Genomic DNA, 20,198 nt, shown 5'->3' with positions numbered 1-20,198 from the left:
TAGGATTACCCTTTGGGGTTTAGTCACTTGAAAAGGGACACTGGGACAACGCTAGGATACACACAAGCCTGATGTGGGTGCTGATTACACAGGTGTGTTCACTTTGTGGAAATTCATCAAGCTGTATTTTTATTCACATACTTTTCTGTCTGTACAGTACACCTAAAAAAAGAAATGACTAAAAAACTACAAAAGTTTCTTACTGCTATAAAAAGGTTCTCACGTATGGTATTCATTTGTCGTGCCACAAGCGAAAGCAAAAATTCTGGGTATTTATCATCCCAATAGCACAAAAAAAGAAGAATTTTTAACATGTATAATGAATGTTCACACTAATTACCAATGTTTAAAAACTAAGAAACTGAATCACACCCTCATTCCAAAAGAGCTAAATTTAAAATCTGAATTTTCCTATTAGCAAAGGAATTCTTAAAATCTTAATGAGAAACTGTTTTCACATGGTTTTAAAGAACTCTATTTCCAAATTCAAAACAAATGAAATTCTGCTCAGCTTCCAAACATTAATCATAAAGTACTGGGGCACCTGGGGGTGAAGCCTCTACCTTCGGCTCAGGTCATGATCTCAGGGTCCTGGGATGGAGCCCCACATCGGGCTCTCTGCTCAGCAGGGAGCCTGCTCCCCCGTCTGTCTCTGCCTGCCTCTCTGCCTACTTGTTATCTCTCTCTGTCAAATAAATAAATAAAATCTTTTTTAAAATTTTTTTAAAAAATCATAAAGTACTGTTTTCAAGACACTGCAAAACAGTTATCTGTCCTCAATACAACTACTACTATTGTACTGTTATCCATTTCAGCTCAAATTTGCAAATACATCTTTAACATAAAAACCAGGTTACAACAACTTCATTATAGAGAAGAAAACACACTGTTAGTAAAGCATGGCAATATTTTTGAAAAACAGTAATAAGAGACTACACTTAAGGAAAAACTGATTAAGAATTTTGCAGGGCCCATATATGCTATGTTTACGTTACAATTTTGCAAAATGTATTATAGTTTGTGACACACTAACTCCACCATGTTTAAGTAAATAGCTTTTTATTCTCTTTGACTTTTAAACTCTAAGTAATATCTGATTTCAAAAAACAGCCCATTACAAAGTGTCAGATAATGACCGTCAATATATTGCCACCCATACCCTGGTTTTAACTATGAAAGTGGTATTATGTTGGCATTGAATAATATTATGTAATATATTTCTACCTATGAGACACATTATTACCACAACCTTGAAAACAAGGTTAGTTTACAAAGATTCATATACAAAATATTTTACTGCTTGATTCCAATTCTTAAGGGTACAGCACTCTTCCAAATACTTCTCAATTATTAAAAAAAGCTCTGAACGCTGAAATGAAGAGACAGCAGAAAGCATTTGCAAAAGATATTCAAACTATAAATGCCACTGCTGATCAATAAATACGTATATGCACGTACTTACAAAGTATTCTTGACAAAAAAGTATTATCTGAATCTAATCATGTAGAAACAATCTATATAAACCCAGATTAAGAATCATTTTACAAAACAAACTATGAGACAAAATGTCAATGTCATGAAAGATTTTTAAAAAGGTGACAGGGGACTGTTCTGGATTAAAGGAGGTTAACAACCAAATAAAACGGGTGGTTTCTGATTATATTTTGGATGAAAAAAAGAAAAAAAAAAACACGATTATAATTGGGAAAATTTAAACATGAACTACTTGTTATACATTATCAATGTTAAATTTCTTAAACATGTTAACAGTATTATGGTAATGTAGAACAATGTACCTGTTCTGAAGACATACATAACAGTCCTGGTGTCTGCAACTACTTTGAAAAGGATGGGAAGAAAGAGGGAGTTTAAGTGTAGAGGGTATAGACAGCTAGGGAGACAGAACTCAACTGGCAAGAAAGGAATACAGGTGAAGGAAACGTGGGTGTTATTCTTTTCAACTATTCTGTATACATTACATATTTCAAAACAAAAAGGAGAGGGAAAAAACTTCAAAAAATTTAAAAATCCAAATACCAAACTTTACCAGTATCTATGCTGTGGCAATGCGATATACTTACAGACAGAAACCGAAAGAAAAAGAGGTCTACATGCATCATTATGAAATAAACGAAAAAGTCAAATACTTTTTTTTTTTTTGGAAAGAAAGAAATCCTGGGCAACTACTAGCCCTCCCTTAAAGAATTTTGACACAACGAAAAAAGGCTGAGGATTTTAAGATTCTAAACTCTACCTTAACAAAAAAAAAACAAAACAACAACAAAAAAAAGTGCGTGTAATAATGTGAACAACCCAAAACCCCTTACAAATTTTGAGTAGATTAGTACCATACAAGGGAAATCTTACTTCAAAATGCAGTACTTGAGAAGTGGCCGCAAGCTACATGTAGACTTTTAAATACAGACAGATTTTCAAAGCTTCCAACAGGGATAATCCTGCACCGACTAATTCTTTTTATGAAAGGCTTAGTTAGGACAGTGTGACCTTCAAAGCGGAAATTTTAATCCGCGGCCAAAAGGGCGAATAGACATGATCTTTAACAACATGGATGGGCTCGGTCAGATTAACCAAGAAGATGCTAAAATTTGTGAACACCAACGTGGGGAACAAATTCAGCCTCAATTCCAACCGGCCATGAGCCGCAGGCTTTCTAATCAGTAACAACGGCCTGACACTAAGGCCCTAACAAGTGGACAGTTTCCCCGACGCGGTCTCTGCGATTTTCACATTGCAAAAACGCTTAACAGGCATTTGCCATGAGGACTATTCCGGGCCCACCTGCGGCCATCTTAAGTTCGGGAAGAAAAAGGAAACGGCGGAGGCACTGAATACGAGGAGCCGACCGAGACCACAAATCGGGGACGCACGAAAAAAAAACTTCTCTAAATTTTCTCTAAAGCCTCGGTGCATAAGTTAACCCCCAGTCTAACTAACAAGGAGAGCAGGACCTCGGCGCCCCCTTCAGCCACCCCCCCCCCCGCCCCGCGCCCGGTGCCCTAATCAAACATGGGCACCAAGGTACGCCCGGGCAATCACGTGACGGGCACCGCGCGCCCCCGTCCGCGCTCTCCCCAACGCCTCAGTGCCCGAGGTCTCTATGGCGCCCGCGCCCCTCCCCCAGCGGAGCTCGAGCACTTACTCTGGGGGGTAAAGCCGCAGCTCCTCGATTTCTCCTAGGAAGGAAAAAAGCGTCCGCATCTGCTCGCTGGTCACCGCCGACGACAGATTGGTCACCTGAATCACCGCCGTAGGGGTAAGGCCGAAGCCTAAAGCCAAACCGAAGCCGCCGCTGCTGTTCATCCCGACCCGCTGCTGCTGTCCTCCGCTCCCCAACGTCTACGACGCGTCAGCGACGGAGCCGGGAAAGCGAAGAACGCGCGGACGCGAGCGCGTTCCCGCTGGCGAATTCACGGCGGCGGGCAGGTCTAGCCGCCCATTCCACAACTCCCCTGCTCCCAGGGCTGCGCGCGCCGGCCGGAAGCGTCGCTCCGGCAACCCGGCGGGTTAGCGGAGGCTGTAGCCTGGGGCTACCGAGTCTTCGAGCCGTATGTAGCTCCTGTTAGTCTTCTCGTTAGGATATTTATCGATTTTCTTCCCCCGCTTCGAATGAATCAAATTTCAGTACTCCTAAAAATGTAGGAGACTCAGATCTTTCCGTTCTTAAATCTAGGTAGAACTGGGGAACCAAGAGGCCTGGCCTGCTGGTGCGGGGTTGGGAAGGAGGAAGGACTCCCCGGTATCACAGATGAATGCTTGACCAAACAGTAGCGCGTCGTGATTACATGCAGGCCGCTGCCCCGCCCCAACTATTGAAAACGTTGGCCGACGTCCTAATTAAAAAAGAAAAAAAAAAAAAAAAAGAAAGAAAGAAAAAGAAAAATTTAGAAAACGTTTAAGTTCTGATTGAATTAAGAAAGGAGGCAGGTGAGGGGCGCCTGGGTGGCTCAGTGGGTTAAGCCGCTGCCTTCAGCTCAGGTCATGATCCCAGGTCCTGGGTTCGAGCCCCGCATCGGGCTTTCTGCTCGGCAGGGAGCCTGCTTCCTCCTCTCTCTCTGTCTGCCTCTCTGCCTACTTGTGATTTCTCTCTGTCAAATAAATAAATAAAATCTTAAAAAAAAAAAAAAGAAAGGAGGCAGGTGAAAGCTATGCGGTCGTTGTTTATGTTGTCATTCAGTCGCTCATTTCGCAGGTACTAATATTTACTGAGCCTTACTTTTCAGACACCGTTAGACAAGGGCACGTAAAAGAGGGTTACAGACGGTCCACTTGCAATTCAGGGGCGCTTGGGTGGCTCAGTGGGTTGAGCCTCCGCCTTGGGCTCAGGTCATGATCTCCTGGTCCTGGGATCAAGCCCCACATCAGGCTCCCTGCTCAGTGGGGAGCCTGCTTCCCCTTCTCTCTGCCTGCTTCTCTGCCTACTTGTGATCTCTGTCAAATAAATAAAAATCTTTAAGAAAAAGAACTTGCAACCCAACGAGGGATAGCAAAGTATGTGCTCCCGGGCAGCTGCTTCCAAAATTCATCCCCAGAACCTTGCTGAGGGTCCTGGAGGCCTTTTGGATGGGTCCGCAAGGCCAAAACAATTTTCAGTATAATGCTAAGACTCTTTTGACCTTCTTCACTTTGTTGGCATTTGCGCTCATGGTGTAAAAGCATACTAGATTAAGCTGCTGCACCTTAGGAGGAAACAAGGCAGTGGTACCAAACTGCACTAATAGTGGTATTTTGTATTCTTCACTTCCTTGCAATCATAGCATACGAAATTTAAGATTGTTTCAACATGCTAATCTAAGAATGTCCTTGACAAAGGGGGCAAAAATTACTAATTTCATTAACTATTAAAAATAATTTCATTAGGGACGCCTGGGTGGCTCAGTGGGTTAAAGCCTCTGCCTTCGACTCGGGTTGTGATCTCAGGGTCCTGGGATCGAGCCCCGCATCGGGCTCTCTGCTCAGGCTGCTTCCTCCTCTCTCACTCTCTCTGCCTGCCTCTCTGACTACTTGTAATCTCTATCAAATAAATAAATAAAATCTTTAAAAGAAATAATTTCATTAACCCTAGCATACACATCTTTTTAATCTGTGGAGAGAAATGGTAAGTACTTTTGTTGTGTGCCCAAGTAAAATGGCTGTCTCCAGAAAAAACACTTGTGTGATTGAGTATTCACACAAAAACACAAAAATTTTGTGAAACTTGTATACACCTCCCCTTAAGCTACAGCTTTACAGTACTTTTCCGCTAAAAAATACCAGTGATATTAACATGCGTAGTTTTTGACATTACATAATGAAATATGTGAACATTTGAAAGGTCTCTACAACTCAACCAACAACTGTTTCCAAAATAGCCAAGGCTATTACAAAATCAAAATGAGTCATCAAAGTGGTAGATAGACTCATGGATTTTAATGTAGCAGAATACAAAAAGTTAATTGATACAGTTTCAGATTCAGTCCACGTTGCAACTGAACTCTAAGAAATACCGTATGTGAAGTTTGGTGTGGTATCAAGAATATCTAGAATTATCTAGAAGGGCTATGAAAATAGTTTTTCCTTTTCCAACTCCTTATCTGTGTGAGACCAGATTTTCTTCATATGTTTCAATCAAAATATAGCACAACAGACTGAATGCACAGATAAGAGATTCCAGCTGTCTTCTATTAAGCCAGACAATAAAGAGGCTTGAAAAATGTAAAACAATGCCACTCTTCTCAAAATTCTGTTTTGGAAAATAACATTTTATCATAAAAATACATCATTTACATTAATGTATAGTAAGTTCTAAAATGCTAAGTTTTGGGATGCCTGGTGACTCAGTAGGTTAAAGCCTCTGCCTTCGGCTCAGGTCATGATCTCAGGGTCCTAGGATCGGGTCCCAAATCCGGCTCTCTGCTCAGCGGGGAGCCTGCTTCCCTCTCTCTCTCTCTGCCTCTCTGCCTACTTGTGATCTCTGTCTGTCAAATAAATAAATAAAATCTTTAAAAAAATTAAAAAAAAACAAAATGCTAAGTTTCTAATTTCTAATGTGGTAAATATGGATAGCTATCCTATAAGTCTCTCAGGATCCTCAATATTTTCTAAGTGTATAAAGGGGTCCTAAGTGAAGTTTGAGAACTATTACCAGAGGGATAAGCACAGACAAACCTGGGAGTATATAGGAGGGCCACTTAAACTTAGTCCTAATGGAAGACTTTCCTAGAAGGGATGTTGCTTGTGCTGAATCTTAAACAAACAGGAATTAGGCTGGGGAAGGTGGGGGGAGGCAATGTAGGGCATTCTAGAGTGAGTATGCAGAATATACAGATGCAGACAAGTATCGGAGTCCAAGTGAGGTTCAGAATATTCAAAATTTATTCCTGCTAGACCAAAGGATGATTAGAGATGCATGAAAAAGAATAAGCATTGATGAAAGGTGATGTTTGTCATGGTAAGAGGTTACTTTATTATACACTTTATATACTATTGAGACCTATTGAAGACCTTTGAGCAGGAGAATGACCATGAGGAGGTTCATGTTTCAGAATGATCATTGTCACTGAGACATGAAGATACATTAAAAAGGGTGGTGACTAGGGAAGCCTGGCTGGCTCAGTCAATTAAGCACCTGCTTGCAGCTCAGGTCTTGATCCTGGGGTCCCGGGGTGGAGCCTAACAGCAGGCTTGCTTCTTCCTCTCCTCTGCCCCTCCCTCATGCTTGTGCTCTTGCTCTCTCTGTCTTTCTCAAGTGAATAAAAAAATCTTAAAAAAAAAAAAAAAGTGGACACTAGAGCAAAAGAACTGGATCAAAGGGTAAGTGGTGGTAATGACAGAAAACAAGGAATAGTCCCAATTTGGGGAAGGACTGACCCATTTGAAAATAAAATGAATAAAGGCTATATACTTATATACCTGGAAAAAATATAAATTGATACACACTGAGCTTTAGACACAATTACAGGTGGTTTGGGTTTTTGTTTTTTGGGTTTTTTTGTTTGTTTGGTCCTCCTGAAGCGCAGCCATGGATCCCTAGAATTAACAGTCACGAGTTCAGAATGGCAGTCCTCAGACTTCAGTATACATCAAAGTCACCTAGAGGGAATGTTAAAACAGACTGCTGGCTTCCTCCCAAGTAGGTCTGGAGTGCGGCCTGAAAATTTAATTTTCTAACAAGTTCCTAAGTGCTGCTGTTGGTGGTTATCTGAGAACCCCACTTTCAGAACCCCTGGTTTAGGAGGTCATAAAAGCAGTACATTATACATTTACTACTACTGTTGATGGTAAGGCAGATGGAGGAATTTGTTTCTGGCCTGAGGGATTGTGTAGTGGTGCCATAATTTAGGACCAAAAATAGGAAGGAAAGGCAGCTTTGTGAGGAATGAGCAAAAAATATTGAGGTCCATTATGGACAAGTTTCTGAAATGAAGTTGAGAGAAAATAGAACTAAAATACAACATGTTACTTAACCTTGAAAGTAGATAGAGTTATGCCAGGCATATGTGTAGAGGAAGTACAGTGGGTAATGTTAATGGGATAAAAACAAAAACCAAAAACAATATCAAGCCAGAAGGTGAAGGGGAGGTGGGATAGTCACCAAAGTTAAGGGAGGAAGAAATCCTAATAAGGAAAAAGGTGTGAAGAGGAAAGAATGCTGAAAAGTATCACATTCTGTAGAGATGACAAAATCAGGGACAAAATGTGCCCATTGGTAGATACAATGTGACTGTTGAGGCAAAAGCTACATGAACTGTTTAGAGAAGCCAAGTGCACAGCCATCAATTCTCTTGATTCCTCTGTGAATCTTCCAGCAAAACATCCCAACCTGTCCTAGCCCTACCACTTTGGCCAATGACAAAGTGCTCCACCCAGGGAGCATTTTCAGATATGCTTTAGACATCCAACCCTTACACCATGTTCTGTCTCCAACCTCATGACCCCCATGTGCAGATATTTCTTCATCCCTTAGTCCTCTTGGTTACATCTGCCTACCAATACCTTCTAAAACAGGAAGACAAGCAGTGACAAACTTTCAGTGCAGAGAGGGCTCCTCACAGTTTAGGTTCAGGACCATAACAGTAAACCAGAAACCAAAAATATGAAAGATAAACTCCAGCAAATAAATTAACAACAATAAAAAAGATATACATTAAAATCATACTCAATTCTTGGATCTAGACCCTGGAATTGCGCTCTGAAGGAAACGGCTTTAGGAGGCCAGCCACAGGAAGAAAATGTTTGATCTGTGAAGCTACGGAGAGGAGTGCGGGTTGTGCTTATAAGAGGGTGTGATGCCTTTGATCTTGTTTTGCTTTTTGAACAAATGAGATTTCCAGTGAATCTACTCTACAGAATTTTAAAGGAAATTTTGGCAGAGAATAATTTAGAAGTAACATCATATAAGGAAAGATATCTAAGTAGCCCTATCTTTGAAGGAGGAGTGCTGATTGTAGACTGAGTGTAACAAGAAAGCATTGGGAGGAAGTTAAATAATGAGACAGAATCAGAAGCGGAGTGAGAGGTTTGCATGCATGAATGCACTATGTGTGTGTACATATGTATTCATATGTAGTGTGTTTTGAAATAGGACTCCTCCAGAAATGAAGCAGAAACACTTAGTCTTTCCTGTGTTTAACCCTATCACCCTCTTCTTTCAGAATCCGGAACTCTCCATTAGCTCATGATGTCTCTAGTGGACTGATTCTGAAAACTTATCATTTGGCATAATTTTTTAATTACTAAAAAGTTATTCTAGGGTGCCTGGGTGGCTCAGTGGGTTAAAGCCTCTGCCTTGGCTCAGGTCAAGATCCCAGGGTCCCGTGATCAAGCCCCACATCGGGCTCTCTGCTCCACGGGGAGCCTGCTTCCTCCTCTCTCTCTCTCTGCCTACTTGTGATCTCTGTCTGTCAAATAAGTAAATAAAATCTTTTTTAAAAAAGTTATTCTAGATAGCTTAAACAGAAGGGAAAAAGTATAGGCAATGATGGCGAGGTTATTTCATGATGTGGAAGAAATAATTGCACAATCAAATCTTTGGAAGAAGTAGGACTAGGACATATTTAAGATAGACTTTGGTACTCTAAGAAATCAGAAAATATGTACAAAGACAACTAAGATATTCAATAGAATTTTGGAAAGAATTGTACATAGAAATCTTAGGATAAGGAATTGATCAGAGCAGTTGTGGAAACTTTAGCAGGAGACATTCATAGACCATCTCAAGAGTGTTGCCAAGGGGCACCGGGTGGCTCAGTTGGTTAAGCGTCTGACTCTTGGTTTTGCCTCAGGTCTTGATTTCAGGGTTGTGAGACCCAGCCCTGCCTCTGGCCCCTGCTGAGCATGGAGTCTCCTGACTTCCGGAACTGCTACCCCACCCTCGCCACCCTGCTGTGTGCTCTCTTTCTCTCTATCTTATATATATATTTTTTTTCAAAGAGTGTTGCCATGGTGCCTGGGTGGCTCAGTTGGTTGAGCGTCTGCCTTCGGCTCAGGTCATGATCTGGCGTAGGGCTCTCTCTGCTCAGTAGGAGCCTGCTTCTCCCTCTCTCTCTGCCTGCTGGTCCCCTTGCTTGGGCACACACACTATCTCTCTCTCTCTCTCTCTCTCAAATAAATAAAATCTTTAAAAAAAAAAAAGGAGTGTTGCCAATATCTTAAAAAAAAAAAAAAAAGGAGTGTTGCCAATAAGGTAAATCAACTCCTGTGATTCCCCCAGCTTTTGGCAATCACTGATCTGCGTTCTGTTTCCATGCATTTGGCTTTTCTGGAAATTTTTTACAAATGTAGTTATACAATACATGATCATGAGTATCTATCTTCTATCAACTTCTATCAACAAGCCGAATGTTTTTTGAGGTTCATGCATATTGGAGTATGTATCAATAGTTTTATTCCTTTTAGTGCCAAATAGCAGAGTGTTGTATGAATAGTCAATATTTTATTGATTTGCTCAACAGTTGATGGACATTTGGCTTGTTTCCAGTTTGGGGCTATTATGAATAAAGCTACTGTGAACATTCACGTGTAAGTCTCATTGCTTTTGGGTAGAGAACTAGGAATAGAAAAGCTGGCTCATATGGTCAGTTTGTTCGGCTTTTTAAGAAACTGGCAAACTGTTTTCCAAAGAGGCTGTAACCATTTTACTTGCCTGTTGGCAATATATGAGAGTTAGAAATGCTCCATATCTTTCTCAACACTTAGTATTATCTACCTTTTTTATTATAACCATTCTAATGTGTTTGTACTGGTATCTCATCATGGTTTTAATTTTGATTTCTCTAATACTAATAATGTTGAACAATTTACGATGAGCTCATAAGCCATTCACGTATCTTCTCTCATGATACATCTATTCAAATATTCAAATCTCTAATCATTTTAATGAGGTCATTTTCCTCTTTTCAAAGAGTGGAAGGTGTTTTTATGATTCTGGATACAAATCTATTATCAGACATGGCTCACAAATATCTCTTCTTCATCTGTAACTTCTGTTTTCGTTTTTTAATAGTGTCTGGTTTTTGTTTTTTGGGTTTTTTTGTTTTTTTTTTTTTTGCTAAAGTTTTATTTATTTGACAGAGAGAGAGCAAGAGAGCAGAAGCAGAGGGAGCTGTGGAGAGAGAAGGAGAAGCTGGCTCCCCGCAGAGCAGGGAGCCTCATGCAGCACTGGGCTCCATCCCAGGACCCTGGGATCACAACCTGAACGGAAGGTAAATGCTTAACCGACCGAGCCACCCAGACGCCCCTTAATATTAAGTATCTTCTAAACAATAAAAGTTTTTTATTTTTATGAAAACCAAATTATCAATGTTTTATTTTTTATGTTTTTATTGTCACATCTAATAAATCTTTGCCTCACCCAAGGTCACAAAAATTTTCTTTTTTTCCTTTTTCCATTTTTTTTTTTTAAAGTGGGCTCTGTACCGAACATGGGGCTTGAACTCATGACCCAAAATCAAGAGTTCCATACTCTACCAACTAAGCCAGCCGGGCACCCCACAAAGATTTTCTCCTGTTTTTAGTGGTTTTTTTCTTTTTTTTTCTGGAAACTTTTAGTTTTACTTCTTACATTTATGTATCTGATCCATCCTTAGTTATTATTTCATGTTGTATTAGGTAAGGGTCATTGTTCTTTTCACTGTTCCTCCTTTGCCTCTTCTCCTCCTTCTCTTTCTTCTTCTTCATACAATATCAAATTGTTTTAGCACCATTTGCTGAAAGGACTATACATTCTGTTGCATTATCTGAGCACCTTTGTCAGAATTCAGTTGACCATAATTTGAGGGATTTATTTTTGGACTCGAAATTCTGTTCTACTCATCTACATACAACACTGTCTTAATTACTGTATTTATATTAAGTTTTGAAATTGAGTAGTGTGAGCAACTCGAGTTTCTTCTTTTCCAAAAATCGTTTAAATATTCTATGTCCTTTTCACTTCCTTGTAAACTTTAGGATCAGCTTGTACATTTCCACAAAAACAAACAAAACAAAACAAAACAAAACAAAAACCTGCTGGGATTGTGGTAAGGATTGCACTGACTCTATATGTCAGTTTTGGAGGAATTGTCATTTTAACAATCCTGAGATTTCCATTCCATGAATCTAGAATTTATCTCCGTTTATTTAGATCTTTGTCACTTTCTCTCAGCAGTGTTCTTCTTTTTAATATCCTACTTCTTTTAAAATGTATTTCAAAGTATTTTATTCTTTTTGATGTTATTGGAAATAGATCGGTTTTCTTAATTTCATTTTTGAGGCGCCCGGCTAGCTCAGTCGGTAGAGCATGAGACTCTTAATTTCATTTTTGGATTGTTCTTTGCTGGTATATAGATACAAAATTATTTTTATATGTTCTTCTTGTATCTTGAGACCTTGCTAAACTAGTTCTAATAGGTTTTATTGTTGATTACTCTCAATTTTCTTTCTTTCTTTTTTTTTTTTTGAGGATTTTACTTATTTATTTGTCAGAGAGAGAGAGAGCACAAGTAGGGGAGGTGGATAGCAGAGGGAGAAGCAGGCTCACTGCTAGGCAAGGAACCAGATGTGGGGCTTGATCCTAGAACCCTAGGATCATGACCTGAGCCAAAGTCAGATGCTTAAAGGACTGAGCCACCCAGGCATCACAACTCTCAGTTTTCTATGTACAAGATCATGCCATCTGTCAATAAGAGCAATTTTATTTCTTTTTATTTTTCCTTCTAAGATGTATGTCTCTATTTTTTCTTTTCTTAATGCCCTCACTAGAGCCTCAAGTACGATGTCGAGTAGAATTGATGAGAACAGACATCCCTGTCTTATTTCTGATCCTTGGAAGAAGCCAGCAGTCATTCACTATCAAGTATGAGGTTAGCTAGGTTTTATTAAGAGACTCTTTATTATGTGAGGAAAATTCTATTACATTCCTAGATTGTTGAGAGTTTTCATCATGAACGGATGCTGGATTTTTAAAATGCTTTTTTCTCCATCTACTGAGATGATCATAGTACTTCTAGGATTAAATCCCCTTGGTCATGTTATGTAATCTTTTTTGTATGTTGATAGATTTGTCGTGTTAATATTTTGTTAAGGATTTTTTTTTTTTTAATGAAGGATATTGGCTTTTAGTTTTCTTTTTTCACAATTTGTTTATCTGGCTGGCTGTGATGTCAAGGTAATATTGGCCTCATTGCATGAATTGGGAAGTATTCCTTCTTTTTCTATTTTGTGAAGGAGTTATGTAGGAATGACACTGTTTCTTCTTTAATTAGAATTTACCTGTGAGGCCATCTGCCCCTGGGATTTTCTTTCTTTCCTTTTCTTTTATTTCCTTTCCTTCCTTCCTTTCTTCCTTTCTTAATTTCTTATTGAAGAATAGTTAACATACAATGTTACATTAGTTCGGACTTTTCTTTATGGGAATATTTTTCATTACCTAGTTAAGTTTTTATATCTTATAGGTCTATTCAGCTGTTCTACCTCTTAAAATAGTTATGTTAGTTCTTGTCTTTTGGAGAATTTATCCATTTCATCTGAGTTTTATCATTTGTTTATCAAAAGGTGTTCAAATAATGCTCTCATCCTTTCAATTTCTGAAAAGTCAGTACTAATATTCTCTCTTTCAATCCTAATATTGATAATTTATGCCTTCTCATTTTTATTTGTCAGTCTGGATAAAGGTTTATCAGTTTTGTTGATCTTTTCAAAGAAGCATCTTTTAGTTTTATTGATTTTCTCTAATTTGTTTCTTTTTCTTGTTTTATAGATTTCCATACTGATTTTATCATTTTCTCACTTCTGCCTGCTTTGTGATTGATCTGCTCTTATTTTCTGGTTTCTTAAAGCAGAAGCTTATGTTATTGATTTGAGACTTTCTGTTTTCTAATATTACCATTTAGGGCTATATATTTTCCTCTAAGCACTGTAGAATACTCTTTATTAGAGATTTCAGAAAAGCTATTCAGAGCTAATATCTCACTAGAAGCACTATACTATAAATTTCTTTTTGTTACTGATTTATAATTTAATTGTTGTGGTTGGAAAACATATTGCTAATGATTTCAATTCTTTTAAATTTATTGAGACATGTTTTACAGCTTAACATATGTCTGTCCTGGAAATTGTTCTATGAGCGCTTGAAAATGTGTATTCTGTTGTAGTTGCATAGAGTGCTCTGTAAATGTCACTTAGGTCAGGTTGGTTGATCATGCTATCAAGGCTTTTATATGCTGACATAACATGCTCTGCGAGATCCTGGTAGCAGAGAAGCTATCCATGCTGCAGAGCATGGTGGTGGACATCCATGTACCCTATAGGAGCTGGACTCTGGGGACACCATGTACTCTCCGTACATGGAGCTGCGCTTTAAGCATAGGAATCAGCAAGGGAAATTAACAAGGGAAATCCTCTCCTGTTGCAGTAATTATTCATTGCTCTCTACTAAAATAGCTTAGCATTGTGCCATCTGGCAAAGAAAAGATATTTAAAAGACTCAATTTAAATACTATTTAAGCAGTATCTTAAATAGCATTTTTTTCCCAGAGCTGACAATCAAAAGTGAATTTCTAGCCAAGAGACAATAAAAATGTCTCTCCTATAGTTTATGGCCATTAATGTCCCTGCTCAGTTTTTTGTTTTTATTTTTTTGTTTTCAACTCTTACTTTTTGACTTGTTTCCTAAGTGTTGCCCCTCTGTGTGTCTTGCCCGATAGTCAGCCATGGACTTCAAAACAGGAAGATTTCTGACCCTCACCAACAGATTTATGGGTTTAGGAATACATTCAAAGTTCAGGAATGTATTGAGTTTTTACTTCTTACCAGCCCCTCTCAGGTCTGTCCTGCACCTGCTTGCAGCCAATCAGGCAGCCAGAGATGTGTGCAGAGCTCATCTAGCTTCTCTATAGCTCTCTCAGTGCCAGGATGTGGCCCTGTTACATTTCTTGCTAGCCACTCCCCCAACTAGAACCATAACCTAAGTTTAGCAGAATGGTGGACCCCGCCTATTCATTTCTTAGCATATTTGCCACTTTTGTTGATCACACTACTGGGTGGTATTTTCTGCTCTTTTGTACAAATCAACTCATGGATCTGTCCGTAAAGATTGCTGCTTTCCACAGCCAAGCTCCACGTGGTAGAACATCATTGCCAGTGGAGCAAGGGGTAGAATGGGAATATGAACAGCTCCAGCAAAGGACCCCACAGACTCACACTGCCCTTAAAATTGAGCAGGTTTCATTAATAAGCACTTCTCATTTTCTTTGCCTTTAGTCAATTTTCCAGAGCCTTGAAATGGCTGGTTCTGACTATTTTGGTTAGTTGTGGAAAAGAGCATTTGCCAACTTCTTCACCCCACTATGGTCAGAAGTCCCTGCCAGTACACTTTGTGTTTTTTTTTTGTTTTTGTTTTTGTTTTTTTTTTAAGATTTTATTTATTTGACAGAGAGAGAGATCACAAGTAGGCAGAGAGGCAGGCAGAGGGCTGGGGGTAGGGTGGGAGCAGGCTCCTTGCTGTGCAGAAAGCCAGATGCGGCTTGATCACAGGAATCTGAGATCATGGCCTGAGCCGAGGCTTAACCCATTGAGCCACCCAGGCGCCCCCCTGCCAGTACACTTTGAAAAGGACATTTATTCACCTCTAGGAATAATTTCATGGTAAACAATTGCCATTACTGTGAGACTCCTAAGGAAGTAGCAGTCACATGACCAGGCTCTAAACATTTCTTGCATTACAGACCAAATTGCCCATAAGTTACAAATGAAGAAACTAAAGTGCAAAGAGATTTACTCAGAAAACATGTGTTAAACACTGACTTAATGTCAGACCTATTCTAGGGGCTGAGGACACAGTAGTGAAAAAAGTAATCCCTACCCTCTTGCTAACATTGCTGTGAATTACATTCTGGAGACAAAGAAACTTATCCAAGTTCACCCAACCAATGAATGATGGTTCCAGTCTGTTTGACTCCCAAGCTCTTCTTACTTCTCCACATGGCCCCTTATCTTAGTCTTTTAACTGCTCTAACACCAGATCTCAGACTGGGTATTTTAAACAACAAAGTTATTTCTCGCGGTTCTGGACATTGGGAAGTCTAAGATCAGGGTACCATCAGATTCAGTGTCTAGTGAAGACCTGCTTCCTGGATCACAGATGACCATCTTCTTGCTGTGTGTTCATATGGTGGAAGAACAAGGGAGCTCCCTAAGGTCCTTTTTATAATTCCATTTGTGAGGGTTCTACCCTCATGATCTAAGCACCTACCATCACATTGAGGGTTTGGGTTTCAACATATAAACTTGGGAGGTTGGGGACACAAACATTCAGTTCCTAGCACTCCTCAACCATAACTTAACTGTGAATAATGCCTTTCAGTGTCAAGTGAAGTTTCAGCAGTTTTACCTTGTTTATTCTTTATTAGAAACTCATAAGTAGAAATTTTAGTGAAGGCTAAATTGAAGCATAAGAGGAGTGTTTAAAAACAAACAAACAGGGACGCCTGGGTGGCTCAGTTGGTTGAGCAGCTGCCTTCGGCTCAGGTCATGATCCCGGTGTCCTGGGATCGAGTCCCGCATCGGGCTCCTTGCTCGTCAGGGAACCTGCTTCTCCCTCTGCCTCTGCCTGCCATTCTGTCTGCCTGTGCTCGCTCTCTCTCCCTTGCTCTCTCTGACAAATAAATAAATAAAATCTTTAAAACAAACAAACAAACAAACAAACAGCATACCAATGGGGCACCAGACTGGCTTAGTCAGAGGATTGTGCAACTCTTGATCCCTAGGTCATCAGCTGGAGCACCACACTGGGTGTAGAGATGACTTGAATTAAGTAAGTAAGTAAGTAAGTAAGTTAGTAAGTAAATAAATAAATAAATAAATAAACATTTTTTAAGAAGCATACCAAGACTTAAACATAGTCTTTCTAATACCCAATTATTTCCATTATTTGTTAAACCATAGCATTTCATAAGAAAAACCTTGAAAAAGGAGACCACCTATACTTTCTTTTTTTTTTTTTTAAAGATTTTATTTATTTATTTGACAGAGAGAGATCACAAGTAGATGGAGAGGCAGGCAGAGAGAGAGAGAGAGGGAAGCAGGCTCCCTGCTGAGCAGAGAGCCCGATGTGGGCCTCCATCCCAGGACCCTGAGATCATGACCTAAGCCGAAGGCAGCGGCTTAACCCACTGAGCCACCCAGGCGCCCTATACTTTCTTATTTTGATGAAAAAACTTTTTTTTTTTTTTTTGTGATGAAACTTTGAATACATGCACATAATTCAAAATTCAAAAGTTACAAAAGGGCTAAAAATCTCTCCAAATCCCCATTTCCCAGCCACCCAGTCTCCCTCTCCTGGGAAAATAAATTGTGCTGTTTGATTCACATCCCTCTTGGCTTAACACTCAATTAGGTGCCTATTAGGTTTTAACAAAAATACTTAAAGGAACCATATACAACACAGTGTTAAGACCAATATAAAGGGAGGTAGTTTTATTATTATTATTATTATTATTATTATTATTATTAAAACATGTTGGGGCATCTGGGTGGCTCAGTTGGTTAAGTATCTGCCATCCGCTCAGGTCATGATCCCAGGGTCCTTGGAATTGAGCCCCACATCAGGCTCCCTGCTCAATAGAGAGTCTGCTTCTCCCTCTCACTCTCCCCCCTAACTTGTGCTCTCTCCCTCGCTCACCTTTTCTCTCTCAAATGAATAAATAAAATCTTTTAAAAAATAAAATAAGTTAAAATAAGCAATACATCTTTATTTCTTAGTCATTCTATATATGCAACATGGGTGCTAGCCAATTCTGCTCATTGTAGTCCACACTGAATATAAATATAAACTGATATGCAAGATAAAATAAGGATGATTTCTTAGCCCGGTATAGAGTATGATCTTCTAATAAACTGAAACAAATAGAAGAAAAAGCTTTTCTTGACCTATTCCAGTAAGTTTTTGAGGTAATGTCAAAGAAACATTCATTAAAACACCTAAGGGATAAACATTCTTATCTAATTAATTCCTAAACACCTTCATGGAAATATTTGTAAATTTTAAGAGCAGAAGTTTTACACTCTTCCCCTGGTTGACTATTTAGACCTAGTTGTCATTCTTAACAATTTAACAGAAGAATAAAAATTGAAGCAGAATTTTCCACTACGAAATGCTCAAAGCTCTTCACTCTACCTTCAAGAATGAGAAGTGTTGCTAGAGGTGGATTCAGTATAATGAAATGTTTAGTGTGAGAAGCAGACGAGTCAAAATTTGTTCTTCTTTGTCTGTTTCTATTCCATTTTTTTAAAGGATTTATTTGAGAGAGAAAGCACACATGAGCAGGCGTACTGAGTCACCCTGGAGCCCTACTTGCATCCTATTTTTTAAAAGAAATCTTCTTGGACACTGTCTCTTTCTAGTGTTTTTCTCTTGGAATTCCATGCAACTAGCATGGTAAGTTGACCTGGGGCCAACTTCTTGGTGAATGGGTGGTCCAGCTGATTCTTACTTCAGTCTAGTTCAGCTTATCTCAGTAGGTGATAACAGTATATAAACACATTTGTCTGAACTTGCTCCCTTCACATAGATCTCTGTGGGGGACTTCATGGATTGGCAGGGGCCTGGGAGGCAGGTGGGAGGACTGTAGCTACAATGGGAAACTCACCAAAGGCTCAAAATATTTGAATTCCATATCCTGATACTTTCCTCCCGCTTTCTTTCTTTCATCCTGGAGACAAAACTAATAACTAACTTCTTTGTGTTTAAAGGTTAAAAAAAAAATGTCTGGGTGGCTCAATCAGTTAAGTGTCCGATTCTTGGTTTTGGCTTAGGATCATTATCTCAGGATCCTGAGATGTAGCCCCATGTCTCTGGCTCCAAGCTCAGTGGGGTATCTGCTTGTCCCTCTCCCTACCCCCTGCCCTTCCCCTGTGCCTCTCTCTCATAAATAAATAAATAAATAGTAAATAAAATCTTCCCCCAAAATATAAATTTAAAAGTAAAAGTAAAAAAAAGTTCTTAAAGTCTCAGTATTTAATAAAGGCCACATTTTGGAAAATATCAATGGCATTTATGGAATATCTCTTACGGATCTGGTATGAGGCTAGGCATTTCACAAGTGATATCTCACAAGGAAAGTTAAGAGATATCAAGTTAAGGGGCACCTGGGTGGTTCAGTGGGTTAAGCCTCTGCCTTCAGCTCCGGTCATGGTCTCGGGGTCCTGGGATCGAGCCCCGAATCAGGAGCTCTGCTCAGCAGGGAGCCTGCTTCCCCCTCTCTGTCTCTGCCTGCCTCTCTGCCTACTTGTGATCTCTCTCTGTCAAATAAATAAATAAATAATCTAAAGATAAAAAATAAAAAAAATTTAAAAAACAGAAACATTGTCAGTGACCAGTTTTTCCTATTTATTTATTTATTTATTTTTAAAATAGTCTCCACATTGAGCATGGAGCCCACTGCAGGGCTCGAACTCATGACCAGGAGATGGGAGATCTGAACTGAGATCAAGAGTTGGAAGTTTGGGGCGCCTGGGTGGCTCAGTGGGTTAAGCCTCTGCCCTCAGCTCAGGTCATGATCTCTGGGTTCTGGGCTCAAGCCCCGCATCCGGCTCTCTGCTCAGCCAGGAGCCTGCTTCCCCTGTCCCCTGGCCTGCTTCTCTGCCTACTTGTGGTCTCTCTCTAGCAAAAAAAAAAAAAAAAAAGAGTTGGAAGTTAAAGCAACTAAGTCACGCAGGCATTCCCTCTCTGAACTTTTAGGATTTAGTAAGAAAGCCACCTGAGAGGATTAAAAAAAAAAAAAAAGGAAAAAATTTTTAAAAAAAGAAAGCCACCTGAAATGGAGTTTATTTTACTTGGTTAGTAGGAAAGAAGGTTTTTTTGTTTGTTTGTTTTTGTCTTTAAGATTTTATGTATTTGATAGAGAGAGACACAGCGAGAGAGGGGTACTGGGAGAGGGAAAAGCAGACCTCTCGCCAAGCAGGGAGCTCCACATGGGGCTCAATTCCCAGACCCTGGGATCATGACCTGAGCCGAAGCCGCTTAAGGACTGAGCCACCCAGGTGCCCCCCTTTTTTAAAAGATTTTAAGTACACATTTAATTAACAGTTTAAAAATTATATATTCAGATTTTTTATTTCCTCTTGGTCTAGTATTACTAATATATGTGTGTGCTTGTGTGTGCGTGTGTGTGTGTGTGTGTGTGTGTATGTGTGTGTGGTGGGAGTTTAAACATCTCAAACTTTGCAAATTTAGTGGCATAAAGTTCTTAATATCCCTTGATGATCTTTTTAATAATCTTTTTAATACTTGAAAGATCCATAATGCATGGCCCTTCTCTCCTTTCTAAAATAACTTTTTCTTCCATGATCAATCTCAAAAGAATGTTGTCAATGTTATTGTTTATCAAAATGTATTTGTTGGGGCGCCTGGTTGGCTCAGTTGGTTAAGTGTCTACATTCAGCGTAGGTCCCTGTCTCAGGGTGCTGGGATTGAGACCCATGTCAGGCTCCCTGCTCAGTAGGGAGTCTGTTTCTCCTTCTCCCTCTGCCCCTCTCTCCCCTCATGTTCTCTCTCTCTCAAATAAATAAAATCTTCATGAAAAATGTATTTGGTTTTGTTTGTTTGAAGTAGGCTCCATACCCTGTGTGGAGCTCAGTGCTTGAACTCAACCCTGAGATCAACGCTTAACCAACTGAGCAACCCAGGTGCCCCTATTTGTTTTCTATTTAATTAATGATCCAGA

General features: G+C 39.6%; 1 protein-coding gene across 2 annotated transcripts in view; it reads right to left on the bottom strand.

Moving 5' to 3' along the window:
- The window catches only part of SREK1 (splicing regulatory glutamic acid and lysine rich protein 1), a 48,658-nt gene extending 45,189 nt beyond the window's left edge, over positions 1-3,469 (bottom strand). For both annotated transcript variants that reach the window (XM_047729104.1, XM_047729105.1), the window contains exon 1: positions 3,161-3,469. In XM_047729104.1, the coding sequence (XP_047585060.1) occupies positions 3,161-3,321 (161 nt within the window). In that variant the 5' untranslated portion in view covers positions 3,322-3,469. The remainder of the gene's footprint in view (positions 1-3,160) is intronic.
- Between the last annotated feature and the right edge of the window lie 16,729 nt (positions 3,470-20,198).

This window comes from Lutra lutra, chromosome 5 (genome assembly GCF_902655055.1).
Source record: "Lutra lutra chromosome 5, mLutLut1.2, whole genome shotgun sequence".
NCBI lineage: Eukaryota > Metazoa > Chordata > Mammalia > Carnivora > Mustelidae > Lutra > Lutra lutra.
The sequence above is the reverse complement of the archived record's forward strand: the minus strand, read 5'-3'. Positions and strand labels throughout refer to the sequence as shown.